This window comes from Dunckerocampus dactyliophorus, chromosome 2, assembly GCF_027744805.1.
Source record: "Dunckerocampus dactyliophorus isolate RoL2022-P2 chromosome 2, RoL_Ddac_1.1, whole genome shotgun sequence".
In the NCBI taxonomy this organism is placed as follows: domain Eukaryota; kingdom Metazoa; phylum Chordata; class Actinopteri; order Syngnathiformes; family Syngnathidae; genus Dunckerocampus; species Dunckerocampus dactyliophorus.
The window spans coordinates 29,685,527-29,706,050 of record NC_072820.1 but is presented as its reverse complement, the minus strand read 5'-3'; the positions used below and the strand labels follow the sequence as shown (position 1 = coordinate 29,706,050).

General features: G+C 40.5%; 1 protein-coding gene across 3 annotated transcripts in view; it reads right to left on the bottom strand.

Moving 5' to 3' along the window:
* Positions 1 to 20,524, bottom strand: part of LOC129195071 (disintegrin and metalloproteinase domain-containing protein 12-like) — a 102,455-nt gene that overhangs the window by 36,226 nt on the left and 45,705 nt on the right. For 2 of the 3 annotated variants that reach the window (XM_054800791.1, XM_054800796.1), the window contains exon 4: positions 5,205 to 5,283. In XM_054800791.1, the coding sequence (XP_054656766.1) occupies positions 5,205 to 5,283 (79 nt within the window). Of the gene's footprint in view, positions 1 to 5,204; positions 5,284 to 7,384; positions 8,216 to 20,524 lie in introns of those variants that run through there. The other variant, XM_054800804.1, reaches the window with a different exon arrangement.

Below are 20,524 nucleotides of genomic sequence, written 5' to 3'. Positions count from 1 at the left end.
CTGCTACTTCAATATGTCCAAAAAGGAATTGGAAGAAGAAAAACTTATTTAATCCTACCCCTTCTCCATGTTTCAGCAATTACTGATAGTTTGTTCCCTTCCTGTGTTTAAATGTTACATACTGTAGATAGATGACCAAGACTAGGTTGTCTTTGTCCCTCTTTTATTTATAGCATGGCTGCATGTCCTGAAATACATTTTGAACCTAACCAAAAATGGTAGTTATCTAAACAAGGCTCTACATTTGACGATGCAAAAGGAGCCAACATCTTTCCTGTGAGAAGGTGCAAAGACAGGACAGGTCTTGCTGGATGAAATATGACATTTTAGTGTTAGAGTGTGGAGGAGCTGAGGTGGATTTAGCTTGCTATCGCCTCATGTTTCTTTGATGAGATCATGACGGTGATGTATTGATTCAAGGGATATGAATAGACTTTTCTTTTTTTTTCGTTTTAATTCTCCTCCGAAAACGCTCCTGCAGAAATAAATGAGACGGCGATGCGGCTGATGCCTTCATACTCGATATCCCCAATGATTAATAACTAATACCCCCGGCGGGCTGCGGGTGTTAGCTTGTTTACCATTACTCTGCATTGAGTTAACTTTGCAATCCAAACACCCACTGATTCAGTTTGCCACTTGGTAGCTTTTTGTTACAACATATGGCATTCATTTATATTGCAAACAGAGAGAGGGAGGAAAAGGAGGCAGTGCTCCAGACTAATTTTTTTTACAAGAGTGGACCCTAACTTCAAATTTTAGGTGCACAAGCAGAAAATTTAGTCGGAAGGGGCGGGGCAATTCACACACCATATATGTATTTCCAACTCAAACTAAATAAACGTCTCTAGTCCATCCGTCAGTGCAACAACACTTTCTTGTTGTCACTAGACAGCCCGTGAGATGCATTCAGGGACACTCCGAACATCACATCAATGTCTTTATTATGCGTGTATGTGTGGTCTAAATCGGGTGACCAATGCTGTGCCCGCGGGTGCCAGGTGGCCCCTAAGGACCACACGCGTGGCTTGTCAGCCTGTTCTCAAGATAGCTCAAATAGTACCACTTACCTGCAAGCTACATGGAATTTGTTATGGTTGCTAAATCACACCATTCATTGGTATTCATGTCTCTTCAGTTCTTGTTGCTTAATTTATTGGTATTTATGTGTCTGATGTTCTTATTCATTTTCTTGTGTTTTCTTTCTTTTTTTTGGTAGGATGAACAGAATAAGAATTTCATTGCATAGTAGAACTACCTGTTTTACTGTGCATATGACAATAAAACTCTTGAATTGAATTATTACATGTAAACTGGAAAAGACAATATACTGTATCTAAAAAACACTTTAAAACTGTTTTAGTAGTGCCCATTCTCTTTTGTTCCTTTACGTTAACATGTGATTAAACATAGCTCCCAATTACGCTGTGAAATGGGCACATGAATGCACCATAGCAGCTGCGGAGCTTTGAGAATTGCTGTAACACTGACCTTGTTTTTGTTCAACTACCAGTGTGCATCTATAAATGTGAGTTATTTCTCATTCATTTAATTCTAGACTCTGTTTGCACCGTGATATTGCATGTGTTGTGTGCCTTAAGCATCCAGCCGAACTGGTCACTAACTGCTCAGTTAAGTTAGCTTCGTCAGCATTGCCACCAATTCATGATATTCTTAGCATGCTACTGTATTTCAATGTGTTTAGTGTACTGCTGATGGCTGAGATGTTATGTTGCTGTGCATTTGTGGATATGTCTAGGGAGGGGTGGTCGCTGTGTGGGACTGGCCAATCCCAGAGCGTGAAGAGTAAATACATAATGACGAATTTGGTCAGCAAGAAAAAATATTCAATGATAATCAAATAAAATCAGCAAATTACCTGTTAGGGTTGCCAACTTCTACAAAAAACTATTTGGGACACTTTGCTGGCAAGGTCAACCAAGCTGACTGTTTTGTTGGGTTTTTTTTTGCCTTTAATTGTGTGAAACAAATTTGCACTATTTGAAACAAACCTGAATTTAATTTGGTGCCTGTTTTAGAGTAAGACTAATACATGGGACATTAATTGTTCAATAATATATATCGCTTTGTTAAAAATAACACAATTAACAAAATAAAATAACAAATTAAACGTTTAATATAAAACAGTATAAACTGACTGTCAAGGTTTATCATAATGCAGGTGTATCTAACTTTCCAGCACTATTAAAGATACTTTGACAAAAAAAAGGAGAGGTGAGCTATTTGTGTTTTATGTGATGGCCAACATTTACATTGTACTTTATTTACAAAGTACATCTCCACTCAGTGTGCTCATTGTCTATGCTACTTTGTGCTCATTTGTCATTTAATACAGGCATCATGTCTGAACTGAACACTTACAAAAATACTAAGAGTTGAAGCAAATATTCTTTGTTCTTCTTTGTTATTCTTTGCAAGAGCAGAGAGCGAGGTTGTTAAGTGACACTTTGAAAAAGTAAGTTAGCACGTACCCCATGAATGTGAAAGCCATCCTCGCATCCCTTTGGGACAAAATCGAGCTCCGAACGAACTGCATTGGTTGTTTGTGTTAAGACAAAATGTCACCATGGTTAAAAAAAAAAAAAAAAAAAAAAGGAGGCCATGGACCAGAGGCTAATACAGACAAATACATCAACCATAGTCTTGAAAAAGTCTCTTTTCCCATCACTGGTCCAATTATCACAATAAAACCTACAAATCAGTCTGTGGACTGTCAAGAGTCCACCCTGTGATGATAATCCAAGTACAGCAAAGCCAAAGGAAAATGTTAGACAATCGGGTTAAACACAAATGAATGACGGGGATCTAAATCTTTGTGCAGCAATAAGTAGGCCAGACGTTTCGTAGAAGCTCACATACTGACTATTGTTGCACTTTCTGGGCATTTCGAAGACAAATTAGACGTGTAATTGCTCCCAAGCAGACACTAGCAAGTAGGTTGACACTTTCAGGCACTCTTTTCATGACTGAAAAGAGTATTGTATTTCTATACAAAAGAGGAGAAATATGATCTTAGAGGAAAATTAAACTTAAAACATTTATATGCGAGAACAACGCTGAAAACCCACAGCATTTCCGTGTGTATTTGGAATTAAATTATGGAACGGATTGAGTAAGGAACTCAAACAATGTACAGAGATGAGCAAATTCAAAAAACAATACAAGCAGTTGATGTTTGCTAAATACAAGGCAGAAGAGTCTTGATCATCACAATGATTGTTCTGTCATGCTTGTTTTTATTTTTTATTATTTATTTATTATTACACTGATTATTATTCTTTATTAATTATTTATTATTTCACTTATTATTATGTGGAAAAATATTACATGGAATGCAGGAAGTGAATAATATGTACTGTCCTAGATGTGGAATGGATGGGGGGTTGGATTAAATTAGCTTTGCTTCTTCCTACTCCTTTTGGACATGTGGAACTGTGAATTGATACATCAGATGTATTCCATTGTAACCTTCATGCATGTTCAAATAAAATTAAACCAAACCAAACCAAACCAAACCAAACCAAAGAGATGAATGTCACAAATAGGCATGGGCCGGTATGAGATTCTGATGGTATCTCATATAACCTCCCCCCCCGGTCCTGTCCAGCCTTTAAAGCAGATAGAATTGTAGATCTAAATGCCGTCAAGTGCTCAACAGATTTACTCTGCCAAGGAGAAGTGTGATATACACTTCCCCTGTTATACAGAATTTATTTGACTTGGATGCTTGTTATTAAGCAAATTTGGAGCGACCGGACCGGAGCAGTAGGGGACAGAAAAGAAGAGAAAAGAAAACAGGGGAGGGGGGAAAAGAGGGGGACAAAAAAAAAAGAGACAAGGTCAACAGCAACAACAACAATTGTGACAACAAGAACAGAACAACAGAAACATACAGAACGACATCAGCAAATAAATGTCTGTGACAACTATAAAGACCCTGACGGAAAGGACAAAATAATATCAACAACCACAATGACAACACTGTCAATGACAATCACACATAATAGTAGTCATGAAATGATGAACTATGAGAGTGATCACAATGACAATACTGCATTGAAACAGTCACACATAATTGTAGTCATGAAATGATGAACTATGATAGTGATCACAATGACTACAATTATGTGTGACTGTTTCAATGCAGTATTGTCATTGTGATCACTCTCATAGTTCATCATTTCATGACTACTATTTTGTGTGATTGTCATTGACAGCATTGTCATTGTGGTTGTTGATATTATTTTGTCCTTTCCGTCAGGGTCTTTATTGTTGTCACAGACATTTATTTGCTGATGTCGTTCTGTATGTTTCTGTTGTTCTGTTCTTGTTGTCACAATTGTTGTTGTTGCTGCTGTTGTCCTTGTCTCTTGTCCCTTTTTTTTTTTGTCCCCCTCTTATCCCCAGCTGTGAGACATAATCCCTCCAGCGTACCCTAGGTCTTCCCCGGGGCCTTCTCCTTGCTGAGCATAACCGGAACACCTCACCAGGGAGGTGTGCGGGAGGCATCCGGACTAGATGCCCGAGCCACCTCAGCTGGCTCCTCTCGATGTGAAGGAGCAGTGGCTCTACTCTGAGCTCCTCCCGGATGACCGAGCTCCTCACCCTATCTCTTAGGGTGAGTCCAACCACCCTACAGAAGAAACTAATTTCAGCCGCTTGTATCCGCGATTTCGTTCTTTCAGTCATGGCCCAAAGCTCATGACCACATTTCGAGATGTGACAAAAAGTCACTTCCCAGTTGAGTATTTGAAATAAAAATTGTGTTTAACAGGAACAAGGACGCAAGAGAGAGAGGTTTTTGAATATTTCAACGAGTTTGACTTTTGAGGTGCACTTAGTCGCTTACTCGTCCCATGTTTGCGCTCGTGTTTGGGGGTGTTTTCTTTTTTTTTTTTTTTTTATAAACGTATCCATTATGAAAGAGCTAAGCCTGTTCCCGAAAAACTGTGGCGCTTTTCTGACCTTGTCAGGTTTAAATTTTTTTTTTTTTTTTTTACTGCATCAAATATAAATTTCCTGGCAAAAAATTGTTTCCACTCACTCACACGTGACAATGATGAATTCCAGACCTGCATTTCACCAATTCAACACAGCTTTTAAAAAAAGCCGCTGAGGTAGGCCATAGATTCTAATCATAAGGCCTTAATAATTTCAAAAAAGAAAATAAAAAAGTCACTTACCATAGAGTTGTGGGAGCCTGTGACTGCAGTGCCATCGTCCAGGTAATGAGTTTCTTTATAGTTACTTGCAAACAGGCCCCTACAAAGGAAAGGGTACAAAAACAAAACAAATGATCAGCAATGACCTGAAGAATCAATGACTGCTTTTTCACCGCTGTACTGAGCAGCTGTGTGGCGTCAAGAAAGAAAATAGATAGTTGTGACATGTTTTTAAATCGGGTTCAATCAACATTCATGCTGTGGTTGAATCATGATTGGCTTATACTTGTATACACACAAAGCGGCAAAAAATAATTGGGGTGAGAATCAATAACGTGACCAAGAGGATAGCAAGAGACGTTATTCCAGTCTTGTATCTTGAAATGACAACAAGTCAACACAATCACAAAGGAAGCTCAAGGGCCTGTTCCAATGTTTTTGAGCTTTGCACTTCCATCAGGACTAGTTAATAGGTGCCTACTCTTTTCATAGCTAAAAGAAAATGTTATTTGGGAATAAAAATCCCCAAATGTTTATATTCTATAAAAGAAAAAAAAAAGAAAACAGCAAGCTAATGCTAAGCTAGCTCACCAAGCTAACCCTTCAACTGTCAAAATCAAAATACATACCGAACAAAAAAAAAAAAACTGCCCTTTTTATTTTTATTTTGCCCATCATCCACAATGTGAGACAAGAACAAACGTCTTTACCTCAAACGTCATATTAGTGAATAGTAATAGTAATAGTCAATAGTAATATGCTAACAATGCATATAATGGGATTCACTTATTTCACCTATAAAGCCCTCTAAAATAACCCTCCAACAAGGTTTTATGGTTTTATTTACATGCTGTAACAATGTAGTAACAGGCACATTCACGATAGCATGTTACCGGAACTTCTTTCCTGGGCGCATTGATCTCACAGAGCACATAGCAATTAACGCGACTTCCGTCAACAACAGCGTTGCCAGCGCGTTCTTTGTTTGCTAGCGTTAATCATGGTAGACTTTGTTATGTTTGGTGCTTATTTAACTAACCAGGAACAGCGGTGTGCAGCAATAGCTATCAACTCTTTACTGTTTTATTAGCACAACACCCTTACTCGCTCATAGTTTCACAACTGCAGACATATTTTTTGGTTTTCCCGTAGAGCGCTAAGCCTTCTGGTTAGTACACATCGGAATTTACTGAGACAGGCTTTGTGAGAGCCGCCGTCGCCGACTTCTTTGGGACAAATGAGGATCCACAAGCCATTTCGACAGAAATGGAGTGTTTCTGCTGCACTGAGCGCCACACAGTGTTACCATCAATGGAACGGCTATGTGTATCTGGCGAGGAGGACACTGCTCAAAAAGACTGCATGACAACAAACCCTGCAGTGGTAGAAACTTTTTTCCACCTACCCAAAATCAACTGGAAAAGATGCCTCACGCCAGCTGGACCAGACAGTGTCCATGAAGTATGTCACCATGATATTGATTCTGATACACGGAGCACATAGTGCTTGATATCACAGCTATATGTGATCTACGCCAGAAAAGTAGTTCCTTGGTGTTAGCTCCTACAATAACAATGTCGCTGTAGCTTGGTTATTATGCAGGTCACGGCATGTAAATGGAGCGCTGTCTGCGGTTTTTGGAAGGTTTTTTTTTTGTTGCTTTCTAGGTGAAATAGGGGATTCTGTGCATTATTAGACGCCTTGTGCTAGCAGTTTTTCCACTATTTATAACTAACAGAAGGGAAGGACAAGATCAAATTCAACATGAGCATTGAGCTAAGTTTTCGCCAAAGTTTTAGACAAAGCTAACACATTGAATGTTTTTAACACTTTCACACACAAACAATAATTGTTAAACACCTGTATTGTACTGTGCTAAGTTTTAGCCATGAAGACAAAACTAAGACCGAGCTAACATGCCATGCTAACACTTCAGCTATCAAAAGTCATACACTGAAAACAAAAAACACTATTACTGAATGTTTTTAACCGTTTTACACACAAACAATCATTAATCAACATCAGCAGATGTACTGGGTTAGGTTTTAGCCAAGATGATGAAGCCAACACATTGCTAACAGGCCAAGCTAACCTGCTAAATGTCTAAGTACACTCTAAGGGAAAGCAGTTTGCATAGATCTGAATATCTGCAGCCGTTTCACTCGCAAATAAAAAATAGTCAATGTCACGAGTTCACTTACCGTGTATGTAACTGTTACCATTAATTCCTTTTAATGTTAACAACATCTAAGGGTACAGAGACGTCAAAACAATCGCTTTGTCACACTAGCTAATTTGAGGCACCACATTTAAATATGAACAAGCTCACATGAGGGGGAAAATAGCTAGCACACATTTGACAATTTTTAACAGTTTCCCTCACAAATATAAACAGTTTTATGTAAACCACATCTAACACAATCTAAAAGGCAAAACACTGCGTCTGAGTCATGACGCTAGCTAAGTTTTTAGCACCACATCGCAATATTTTAAGCATTAACAGATGAGGACCAAGCTAAAACAATGGGAAAATAGCAAGCACACGTGACTATTTTGAACGGAAAAACAAACATAAATAGACTGAATAACAGTTTTTTGTAAACCACATTCTAAAAAGCAAAACATTTTGTCTGAGTGATGACGCTCAAAGCTTTTAGCTACCTAGAATCTGTCAGTGTGCTAACTGATTTGCCACTTAAAGGATGGACGGATATGGAGATGCTTGATATTAAACAATTTGTAACAAAGGAAAATGTTTTAGAGCCATTTGTAGGCCACAATAACAAAAAAGCCTACTTAGCATCTGGTTTGCAATGTTAGCTACAGGGGATAGTTAGCAAAAAAACATGACGCCCTGCTGGCTTGACGAATACAGATGTTTCACGTACGGTACAAGCAAATCCACACACAGCTGGATTCTCTTACTGACCTCACCGGCCGTCGACAAGCCAGCTGGGAGTGTCAGCTGTAACACGGCCGGCCAGAGGATGAGGGTTATTTTGTTTGGGAGCCATCACAGCGTTGACTCACTAGTCTTCCCCACCCCGCTGCTGCCAGAGAGCTGGTAATAATCATGGCTGGATCAAAGCAAGGCCAGAGAGTGGAGAAACCAAAAGATGCATTCACCACAAGAGACAAGTGCTGTGTGCTTTGTTGGTTTCCCTGCTTGCCACTTTGGGAGACATAGCCATGTGTCCTCCATATGGGACATGAAGGAGGGTTTTTTTTTTTTTAAGGGGGTTTAGGGTCTTGACTTTAAGATGCACATGTAGAACTACAAATTGCAAACATCCAGTCTTTGGAAAGTGAAAGCCTGATTCTCATTTTGCACTGAGAACACTACACCAAACGTTTCTAAAGATCCGACGGTGGGATTCCGAAGGTGTGCTGTGTTCTCAGTGTAATGCACAGACGAACACAAGATCTACTGCAACAGCATTGACCCTCCATTTTTCCAACTTAGGAGGTAGTTTTAGAGTGGTAACAGAGGCTGGACATCGGCGTGTGAAGCGTAACACCCGAGACTCACATCACCGGCATTGTTGAGTTGAAAGAAATTGCCCGACAAGATTTCATACCAGACACTGGCGCTGATGTCATCACGTATTTAATTATGTGTTAGATGGAATCGGAAAGCACAGAGATAGGTTCTGTGTGAAACGCACTGGAGGTAGTAGCAGAGCTGTAACAGCAGCTGGACATCACCTGAAGGTAATCATCACTGTCCATCAAGGGTTTTATACCAGACGCTAGTGCTAACCTCGCCTCTGTTTATCTGTTCAAGGAGTTACTGCAATGTTGCATTGCTGGGTTCTGTGTGAAAGGCATAGATGAATAAATGTGGAATCTCCTGTTATGCTTCCTGTGCTAATTTTACAAGATCTCTGTGCTAAAGGGACTTAAGACATGTTGTAGTTCTCCTTGTTCAACGCTTCAAAACGAGCTGGCCATAGCTCGCGTGAGTTTGTTAGCTAGCAAAATTGCACAAAAACTAAAAGCAGGCAGGGGGATTCTGCTAACACCCCAAAACTTGTGTCAATCGTTGACAGCCTGACGCTGCTTTACCAACACCAGGATTCATTTAGTATTTAATCTGAACAACCTGCGAATCGCCTTCGTGATAACTCGACAAATCCCATGCTTTCATTTGAGTACAATTGGCGTCTTGTTCCTACGCCAGAACACGACACAGTGATGTTCGTTTTCCCGGCAAATGCAGCACACGTCGTGATGATTCTATTTTTACTGGGCGACATAACAGGACTGACAAACTGAGGCGAAAGATTGATTGTCAACAGGGTAATAGTTCAAAGTGCCTGGGACACTTTTTTGATCAGCTCTTTGGAAACGGCAAACATTTGCTTTTGCAAGAATGAGCCAAGAGCATTAAGAGGAAACAAGTGCTCCCAGCAAAAACAATTGCCAGGTGATGTAAAGAGGGTAGGTAGAGAGAGCGTTGGGGGAGGTGATATTAGTGGATACAACCTCATCGCAGTAGCTCACAATAAAACAGGGTCGACTATTGTTAATTGACTTTTTGTGCATTAACACTACAGCCTCCATTACTCTTGCGGCAATAAATGCTCGTAGTGATATCCGGGCTGCATTAGATCCAGGCGCCGTAACAAGCCCCAAGTCTTGTGGACACGTTTTGGCGGTAACTATGATAAATGTGGGGGCACGATGCCTCCTGGGAGCAAGTGCACGAATTAAACAGATGAAATCATTTAAGAGTTCCCATAAAAGGCAAGTTTGGACGTCCAATTAGTGCATTAATGATCATCAGAGAGACTAATGTGCTTTTAATAATATCCTACTTTTTTATGTGGCATGCGGCTTGTGGAAAAAGTGTTGTATGCATGAGAGTACGCTGACCCGCTTCCCAAGCACTTTTAAAAAAAAAACTGTCTAGGTTTGGGAATCATTTTTCCAGAAGCAAAGGGAAGCGATCCAGTCTTGTTGGCTGTGATGCGCCTGACACAGGGCTCCAGACTGCGACTAAAATATGAGACATTGCGAGTGAATTTTTCATCTACTCGTGCATGTGCTACCAGATGAAAGTACGTGTTACATGTTCCACACTGAGTTGACAAGGGACGTGCCTTATTACGGTGACAATGAAAAATAGTCTGTGAAATGTCCACTCAATTGACGCCAGCTTGTCACAGTCTAAGTCTATCGATGATGTGTGATCGCTCACCATTGACTCGAAAGAAGTTATTCTACTCTACCATCTTTGTTTACACATTTTGCCTGGCTTCACTGTCTCTCTGGTGGTATGTGCTAGCTTACTTTTTTAAAGTGTCACTTAACAACCTTGCTCTCTTGTCACCATTATAATAATTATGTCTTGTCTTCAAAACACTAGTTGTGTGTTTATAGTGTGTCCAGCAGGCCACCAAAGAGTTTTTGCTTCAACTCTTAGTGTTATTATAAGCGTTCAATTCAGACATGATGCCTGCATCTTCTGACAAATGAGCACAAAATAGCATAAAGAAAATGAGCACACTGTTACAGTGGAGATATCCTTTGTGAATAAAGTAGAATTGAAATGTTGGCAGTCACATAAAACACAAATAGCTCACCTCAACTTTCTTTTTGTCAAAAGAGTTTTAATCGTGCTGCAAGTTAAGAACAATAAAATGTTGTATATTTCGCTCACACAGGACAGATAAGAACTATGATTGCCTCATTGAAATGGGCCTACGTTTGGCCTAAGTTGGATACACCTGCGCTATCATAGACCTTCCAAAGAGGAAGAAAGGAGACAAACATCAAAGAAAAAGGAGAGAGGGCGGTATTAGAGTACTGTATATGATGCCACCAATGTGGCCTTCCAGAAGCTAAGGACATAAACAGGGTGGATAGAGAAGACAGTTGTCATTTGTTGCTTGAGTATTTATCAGTAATCCAGTGAAAATGAGAGGAAATGTGAAGCTTTACTTTGCAAGTAGTGTGTGACCCTAAAATTGCTGCTTGCACTCCTAAAATTGTAAGTTAGGGGCCACTGTGCTCCTCCTAAAAAAAAGTCTGGAGCCCTGCGACATCCGGCTAGGTTGCAGCCAGCGCCAAGTAGAGCACACAGGTAGAATCCCTGAGCTTTCCCTGTTCCCAACGTCCATGAGGCATGTTGCAAAGCAGCCAATTATTTCTATCTTAGAGAGAGAAAAAAAGTCACAGCAGATGTTTTTTGGACTTGTGACCTGTGTGTGTGTGTGTTCAAGAGAGACATCCCGCAAACAAAAGTAGCTTCACTCAATAGAACAGACAGACTCGTTATTATTCTTAACACCTGCCTGCTAGCGCGGTCAGCGGGACGGTCAGGCACAATAGCCATTAGCGGCCGCGTCTATGCAATTATCGCAATGACTGTCACCTGGAGATTGATGCGGTTAAGCACAGGCATGCCCCTGGAAATCAATAAGGTGTCATCTCTGTGCAGCGTCTGCAGGATGGATGATTCCATGGGATCCCAATTACAGTCGAGGCGGTGACGAATACCCTGCCTCAACAAAGGGATAAAATAATTGGGAATCAGGAGAAAAGAAAGAAGCAACAATAAACACGCCTGAAGATGATGATTCAGTTGGTGGCGATTGAAGAAGACATGGTGGAGATTCTCAATGGCTTGATTATCTGCACACGGCAGAGCTTGTTCAACAAGTTCAATTACAAACTACCAAAACAGCGCAGACGCATTTGTGCCATCTTACAAATCAGGCAATCATACAGCGTATCACCAACTGTGGACCTTGGAGAAAGTCTTGAATAGCCCGTTTATGTAACACTTGACGCTCAGCTCAGTTCCATTCTATGCCTCGATTTAAGTTTGGTTTATCACTTCAACAACGTACTGCAAAAAAACAACAGAGAGGGACAAGGGTCTACAGTACTTCTCTGCATTTAACCCAGCGGAAACTGACGGCAGCAAGAAACATGCCGCAAAGTGGTCACTGTGGCATGTAATACTACAGTGTTCCCTCACCCCATCGCGGTTCACCTTTCGCGAACTCGATTTTTTTTTTGTGCAATTTTAGTGCTTTTTTTTTTTTTTTAAACAGCGTATGAATGCTGGCTCGAGAAGAATTCTATTGTGGGAAGTTGAGTGTTGTAGTTCTGTGCTTGAGCACAAGGTTGCTGTGTGTCTCTCTCTCTCTCTTCCCTCTCTTCTTTCTGCACTGCTCATTGTCTTCTGCATCCTGACTGGCTGTAGACCAGGGGTCACCGACGTGGTGCCCGCGGGCCACTCACGACCACATGAGGCGCCCGCAGGCCTGCTTTTCATTCATGTTTTCAGTTAATAATGTGAGAACACTAGAAAGAAATGTATTCTGAAACATAAAATGTGAGTTGTGGATACCAACATTTTGTTAATGTTTTGGTAAAAAAAGCATATTTGATTTGTTTGGGTTGAAATAAGGTATGAAATGGAATGGAATGGGTTGAAATAAGGTATAAAAATCATTTCTACAAAAATGAGTTCATTTTCTAAAAGTAGCTCTCACAAGAAAAAATGTTGGTGACCCCTGCTGTAGACCATTGCCAATCAATCTCCTTCGTGCCGTTTCCTGTCATGGCAAACTAGCTAACCGTGTGAGCTGGTTGCTAATGTCAAAAAAACAATCAAGCAAAGAGGCACGGTCAGAGGAGTGAAATATATGCGAGTCACTTAATACTTTCTTGTGTCCAACCTAGTAGGTTGATCATTAAAACAAAACAACATTTGAACTTTGAGGGTGTTTAAATATGAGAAATATGACAAAATATTAATGCCTCTCTGAGAAATGTGTATAAAGTGTATGGTGAGGGGAAATCGTACTTTGTGGATTTCACTTATTGTGGGCTATTTTGGGAACCTATCCCCCACGATAAACGAGGCAGCACTGTACACTCATTTGTGTTTTGTCAATTCTAGACATATTTTGTCCCTGAGAAAAAAGTAACGAAGTAAAGATGAGGCGTCTTATATTCTGAGGTTTAGAAACAACTTTCACTCACACAGGCCATTCATTAAAAACGTGGCTCGAAGGATGTTAGCAAGTGAGAAAAACAACAGAGGGGGAGTAGTAAAGATGATCATTTTAAGACAATCGATGATACAGTCATCAAAATAATGTTTTTTTTGTTTTTAAATTGTATCTATCCACCCATCTTCTTTCACTTACCCCAGGTTGGGTAAGCAGCCTAAGCGGGGAAGCCCAGACTTGGCTACTTCATCCAGCTCCTGCCTGTGGATTCCGAGGCATTCCCAGGCCAGTTGATAGACATAGTCTTTCCAACGTTTCCTGGGTCTTCCCCGAGGTTGCACGTGCAGATTCCAAAATGACTTAATTAATTCCACTGCGTCGTAAGTCTAGATGAGCCTTGGAAAGCAGAAGACGACAGACTTATGCGCATTGTTTTTTCTTCTTCTTCTATAGTTTGGTGTGTCACGTGGCTTCGTCTGCATGTCTGTTTATCACCTAGTGATCTGTTCTCATCTGGATGCAACTATTTACTAATCTGGAAAAGCGTGCACGTGAATATTTTTCAACCCACCAAAAAAAAACAAAAAACAAATCCCAGGTGCATTCCTTTGTGGACAGGCCAAGGGAGAGCCCAGCCACCCTATGGCTAAAACTCATTTTGGTTTCCTTGTACCCACGGTCTCTTATTGCAATCGCTCTGTATTTATTTCACAGATACTGAAAACGCAATTTCCACTTGTATTGAAAAAGAGGCGTTTTGCAAAAAATAAGATGTGGCGTCATACACAGCTTTTCGTCCGGTCACTCACACAAACACCACTGACAGCCACGAAACAGACAACCGTGCCTCTTGGCTTATCGGTTATGGTGCAAATTTTAAGATTTTTAATAGTGATCAGTGCGCTGATCAGTTGTCACACGATCATGACTTGTTTCTCGTGGGCACTAGGCCTCGGATAATAATAAATAAACAAATTAAACACACAAAATGAAAATGAACTGGATATACTGCCATGTGCATACATGTGTGATTTCCTCGTCTATCGCCTCCAAACAGCCAGGGAGGGGGTTCACTCATTGGTTTCAGCACCTTGGAGCGGCATGAATAGAGTGAGCCCTTTTGTCAATCATATTGTCTCTTTCTCTCGGTGGGTGGAGGCAGGGCTAGTAGCATACACACTGACACCCTTTTCCACTGTAACAAACTTTGGTGTTGATGGCACTGCACACTATTTAGGGTAGAAATATACATATTTCCACTTCAGGTCTGTCGGGTGTTATGCTGGCTTCGGGTTTGTGGGTTTGTGGGGAGATCGTAGCGTCACCATTGTTTTCTGACAGAAAGATAAAAACATATTAAACCAGAACACAGTTGCACAATAAATGTTACTTCTTACATGACTATAGGTTTACGATGTAACTAGTTTGCTGCCGTACGCACAAAGAAGAAGGGGAGGGTGGCGAGGCTTTAATTCATTCGACAATAGCAAGCTAGCATGCTATCGTTAACAGCAGGGTAGTATTTATACCCAAAACTGTGTTGTGAACATTAAATTAAACAAATACAACTTATGGGAGTGCAGGCAGGTCTGACATGTGCCTGGGTCTTTTGTGGTGGCCTGCAGGGTTTTGGTGGCGATATTTGCCAGCAAGCTGGCACACCGGTGTCTGTGGCCCGAAACTTTGTCGAGCTCTTAGGCATTACTCTCCTCCGACCACTGCCACTCCTTTCTAGGTCTTTCTTTTGGTCTCTGTAGTCATTCATCAATTTCTTAAGGTTGTTATTTATTTTTTCGAAAGATCAAACAAAAACCGCAGCAGCCATCTTGCCGCTGATGCATTCCAGGATTGGCTGGGTAGCCGTTTCAAATTTCTTCTGCACTTCTTCAGATGTCCAAATGGACAAGAGACAGAGGATTTCTTCTGGTGTCCATGTTTTCTGAACTTTTTCCATTGTTGGAGTCATTATGCAAAGGGTTTGCCCACTTGTCCCACCAAGCTTTTGCAGCCAGAGTTGAACCAAAAAAGACAGCTTTGGTTCGAACTAAGGTTTGGCGATAATTTTTATATACTGGTATACCGGTATAAATTCGTCCAATGATAACAAAATGACTTATACCGGTATAAATGATCATTTCAAACTGAAAAAAGCAGAGATGATCACATGTTTTTTCTGCAGCTTCGTGCCGCGGCGCACTGCATTGACTCGTTGCCACCTCATGTTCTTAATGTTCAATGTTCTTTCATTATTAACTGAAAACCTAAATGAAAAGCAGGCTTGCGGGCACCTCATGTGGTCGTGGGGGGCTACCTGGTGCCCGCGGGCACCACGTTGGTGACCCCTGATCTACACAGTGTCATAGGTAAGATTACTTTTAAGTTAATTATTTTTAATTATATGGGTTAAGGTTTGTAGCTTTTTATACAAGACTCAGCTGAATTTAACTATATTGTATTTTCATGATACATCTAAAAAATATCGTGATACATGCTAAGGTCGACCAAACATAGTTCAAACCAATTGTGGAACCATGACAATGGAAAACCAAAGCTTTGAGAACCAGCTCCAAACCAGCTCTGAACCAGGCACAGTGGAAAAAGGGTATGAGTACAGAAGAGTGTAACATAGTACAAATGATATTAGTAGATTGTAATATATTGTCATATTGTTTCATTGTACTTTTCTTGAAGGTAAATCTTGTCAGCTTGTTCTCATTCTAATAGACCCAATCTTGTGTATCGTGAACTGAGCATCTTCTGACACCCTTAGTCAATACTGACCTTTAAAAATATGCCTTTACAAAACCATAATGATCATTTACAAGATGTTTACTATTGCGGCTGGTGGTAACCAAACAGATGTGCGGTGGTTTACGTAGCGGTTGTTGTTGTTCGGCATGTTCATTTCAGGTCAAGTGGACTATGAACCCAGCACATTTTAATTGGAAAAAGAAAACATTTTCCACAAGTCTGTATAATCTATGTGGAACTAATTATGCCGAATACCAAAGCACAGCGCTCTTCATGAAACACTGGCCTTAGTTGCTGTGGATCACTGGAGGGAAGAATGCTTCAGGGCTTCTGTTTGTAGGTGGCAACTCTCGCCTTTTTATCTCCCCCAGGACGAGCTTGGGCACGCTTCTTCTTTCCATGGGGGTCATTGGAGAGTATGACGAGTGCTGCGGTGCTGTTGGTTGACTGCTTCGTATGATTTATGCATGTTTGCACTGGAGTGTGTGCACTCACGGCTTTGAGCGCGAGGGTGGCGGTTTCACGACAGATCATGCAATGCCTTCTTGGCTGTCAGCGAGCCTTAGAGCATCGCTGGGAAATGAAAAATTATGCGAGGGACACATAAATACACAAGAGGTTTGGTTCAAAGTTGCAGTTATTCCGGCTTTCAAGTGCAGAAAGTCGTCAAATCTAACAGCGGTGAGGTTTTTTGTGGGTTATACAGAGGACAGATGAGACACAAGCAGAAAAATATTAAATCCTACACGGAGCAAGGCACTAGAAAACACAGCATTGCAAGAAAATCTTTTCTTTCTACAAGATTCTGGAGTTTCTGTGGGATTTTAGTACCTTTGTGTGGTAATGTTGGTCCATCTCTGCATAAGACAACTGTCCGAAATGGTAACGCTGAAGCTGTCATCACACTTGCTGCAATTGTTCTGATGAAATTGTTTGTTTGAAGTGTGAACATTATTGTTAGGAATGCAATATTTTCCCTTTGCTGTGAACGAGACATGCTGAAGGCTTGTTGATAGAAACACGCATGACCACAAGGCCATCTTGGTCGATACAAACTTGTTCTCATAGCTATCTTGCACACACGCACATACACACACACCATTTCTACATATGTCACTATTTTAATGCCTGTCTGAGGATTGATTAGCTGAAAAAAGGCACGTTTACACCCAATGTACCACCTATCTGACAGAAGTCAGAAAAGAAAGAGGAACTTCGCTAAACCTTTGTTGGCCACTAAGTGCTCTCTCCAATGCTGGCATTACAATACTGTAGCTTGTATCTACTCCTGTTTGAATTAAATTGCAATCTGTCCTTGAGGCTCCTGGACTCATTTCACAGCTGTTATAATAAAAGAATCTGGGGGGACTTCCGGCGTTGAAACAACATAAATATCGGCCATTTTTTCTTCACACAATATAACACAAACACCACCCAATGAGGTTCATGCAAAGGCTTTTTACTTTTGGTCCAAACAAAAATAAGACTGTGAATGCCAAGCAAACCAGATGAAATACACCTACCATGTATCTTACTTATCTTTTTTTCACAAGACTGTAAATTGCATCTGTGGCGCCTACGTCTTCCATGCTATGGAAGACATGTTAGCATACATGTAAATACAAATATCGTAAACGACCCCTGCAAAGACATTTTGCTTGTTGGCGGCCGTGTTTATTCAACCAATGTTGCTCAAATTGGTAAGACACACTGGATGTCCTCTCCAACATCATGACAGAAACCTCAGACAGCAACACATTGGTATTTAATGCCTTAGTAAACAGAGAAGTAGCAGTATCTTTCGCTGTACCCTGAGCAATGTGTGCTGCTTACCGGTATTATGACATTGGTTCTGGTACTGTTGTGCTGAGGAGATAGCAGATCGCATGCAACCACATCTGTTTTCATTGTGATTAGCCACCGCTTTTTCGCCCCACTGTGGGGTTTGGTTTGGTTTGGTTTAATTTTATTTGAACATGCATGAAATGTTACAATGGAATACATCTGATGAATCATTTCACAGTTCCACATGTCCAAAAGGAGTAGGAAGAAGCAAAGCTTATTTAATCCTACCCCCCATCCATTCCACATCTAGGACAATACATATTATTCACTTTTTGCATTCCATGGAATATTTTAGCCTATATTGTATTGTAATATTGTAATATTGTAGCCTTTTGTGTAAGCTGGCTGAGTAGTATTACAACATTGGTTCTGTTGCTGCAATGAGTTGATAAATCAAAAAGACACTTTGCTTGATGGCGGCCATGTTTTTCAGCCAATCTTGATCACATTTTTCCACACACATGCTTGTCAGTCCCCAAATTACAAGCTCATTGATCAGTGAGAAATTTCAAGTCAGTCTAACTTATAGGATCCAATTTTGTGGGTTTAATAATAGCCCCACCAAGGAGTGTATTTGTCAGAAAAATAATAGCGCAGGCAATACAATAGGGGTGAATGTTTTGACACATTTTCACCCTTTTGTGCACAGCAATTCAAAAGAGTTGGCTTACATAAACAAATACACACTGTCATGCAAATGTCATCCCATTATCTTTAGCAAAGAGCTGGGTTCTGCATTTATATTCATTGTGACTAACGAGCAGCCAGGGAGCTTCAAACAATCAAAGCCAATCATTATTTTTCGTGTTGTTGTTACAAGGTAGGGAGGTAACATTTCAATTAATTAAACCCGTCTGTCTTTCTTACCCACACTTAGCACCGCCTCAAGGGGAATTCAAACAATTACACAACAGGGAGGCAGACATCCTCCCTTTTTGTTGCCGTAAAAGTCCCATTTTGATGTATTAGGTGCACACTCTGACTAATATTCTCAGAGGGGATGAGAGAAATCTGAGAATGTGCAGAAAAACAAGATAGCCCCAGCAGAAAGGGAAGAAAAATAGCGAAATAGCAAAACATGCATGGTTATAATCAAATAATTAATGTCCAATTTATAAGGGAAATGCATGACTCAAACCTTACCATCCATAAATCTTCACCAGCTTCCATTAAAATTGGATTTGAAGCTGCCAAAATAGATTTTATTATGTCACGCTGCTTTCAATCAGCCCATCATCAATAACGCCTGGGAGCTCATCGATCATCCCTGCCCCATTAAATCTGAAGGAATATTGTGCAGGAAGTGGAATATGAACGACTGCTTGTAAACATCACTTCATCCAGGCAGCCAGAAGCTACCGGCTAATTAGCATAGCTTAGCATAAAGAGACTGTATACAGTGACTTCCTGGTTGCCTGGTAACCGCGACACTGACAGAGAATACCGTGAACTTTCTTGTCCTTGGAAAGAATTAAATGTTCTTCCAGGGGCTGGGTGCTTTATTCATATTTTAACACCGCTTTGGACTGAAACACGTTCAACGGCAGACTCTTAATGGACCTTTTTGGTAAAGTATTCATTATTAAGTTGGACCAATCATTCATTCATGATAACGTCTTAAAGTCATTGAAATGCATATTGCAAGAGGTTAGCTTTTATTAATCACTCTACGCCTATTCTTTAATTGAACATTTATTGTTCATGTTTTATCTATTATACATGAACTAAGGGCAGACACGTTGCTTTATCGGAAGAAAAACGTGGAGACTTCCACCATAGATGAGGGACAGTCCTAATTTGGACTGTCCACCTTCAAACACGCCTGAATTTGTCATTAAACATTGTTGGAATATTTACTTGAAATGAGATTTAAAAGCAGATATAAAGCAACAAATCTGATGGATCTGCCAGACATTTATTGGGGTTTTTAACGTACTTCTCATTTTTGAAGTTGCGGCTTTTATACCCTAGTCACACTAGAGGTGGAAAGAGCCAGAATGCCGTTGGAATGAAAATTTGTAGTTTATTCGTGGATATTTGAAGTGCATTCTAAAAATTCTTACTGCATTCTGAGTGCATTCCGAATATATCCATTCTTGTGGCCGACCCGAATGTTTTGAGCATGCTAAAAACTTTTGAGGTGGATTTGAAGTGGAAAAATATCGAATGGCATTCGAAAGGTATTTATACTGTACTCTGAATGTATTGTAAATATTTTTACAACATTCCAACGGTATTCTTGCGGTATTGTGATCGCATCCGGGGAAAAAAAACGCAGCCAGCTTCCGCTGAAATGTCACTATGAAGTGTCACCTTATTCACTTCAAGTCATACTGCCAAGGAAAAATGGAGGCGTGTACAGGCGTGTACAGTGCAGAGGTGCTGAAACCCAAGAAGCCCAAGTATACCCGCCATTTTGAGCATGTAATCTCCAAAATTAGGTAGTTTATTGGTAGAAATAACATCTAATTTGCCCTACACTGATAATGCTTGAGTTGCACAGAAAGTAGTCAGACGCAAACTTCCACTTGCTTGAGGAGAGTGAATCATCTTGATACAGTATTTACACCCTTACCCACACTTCACAGACCAACAGGAGCTCATCAACCAAATGCCTACTTCACTCAAGGTGCAACCAAAAATAACACAAGTAACACATGTGGAGCACGTTATGTACAACTGTACAACATGGACAACTCTAGACGGACCAAATCAATATGAAGCAAACATAAACAGTTAGTCCGCACCATGTCAGAAAGGAGGCAAAAATGTCCATCA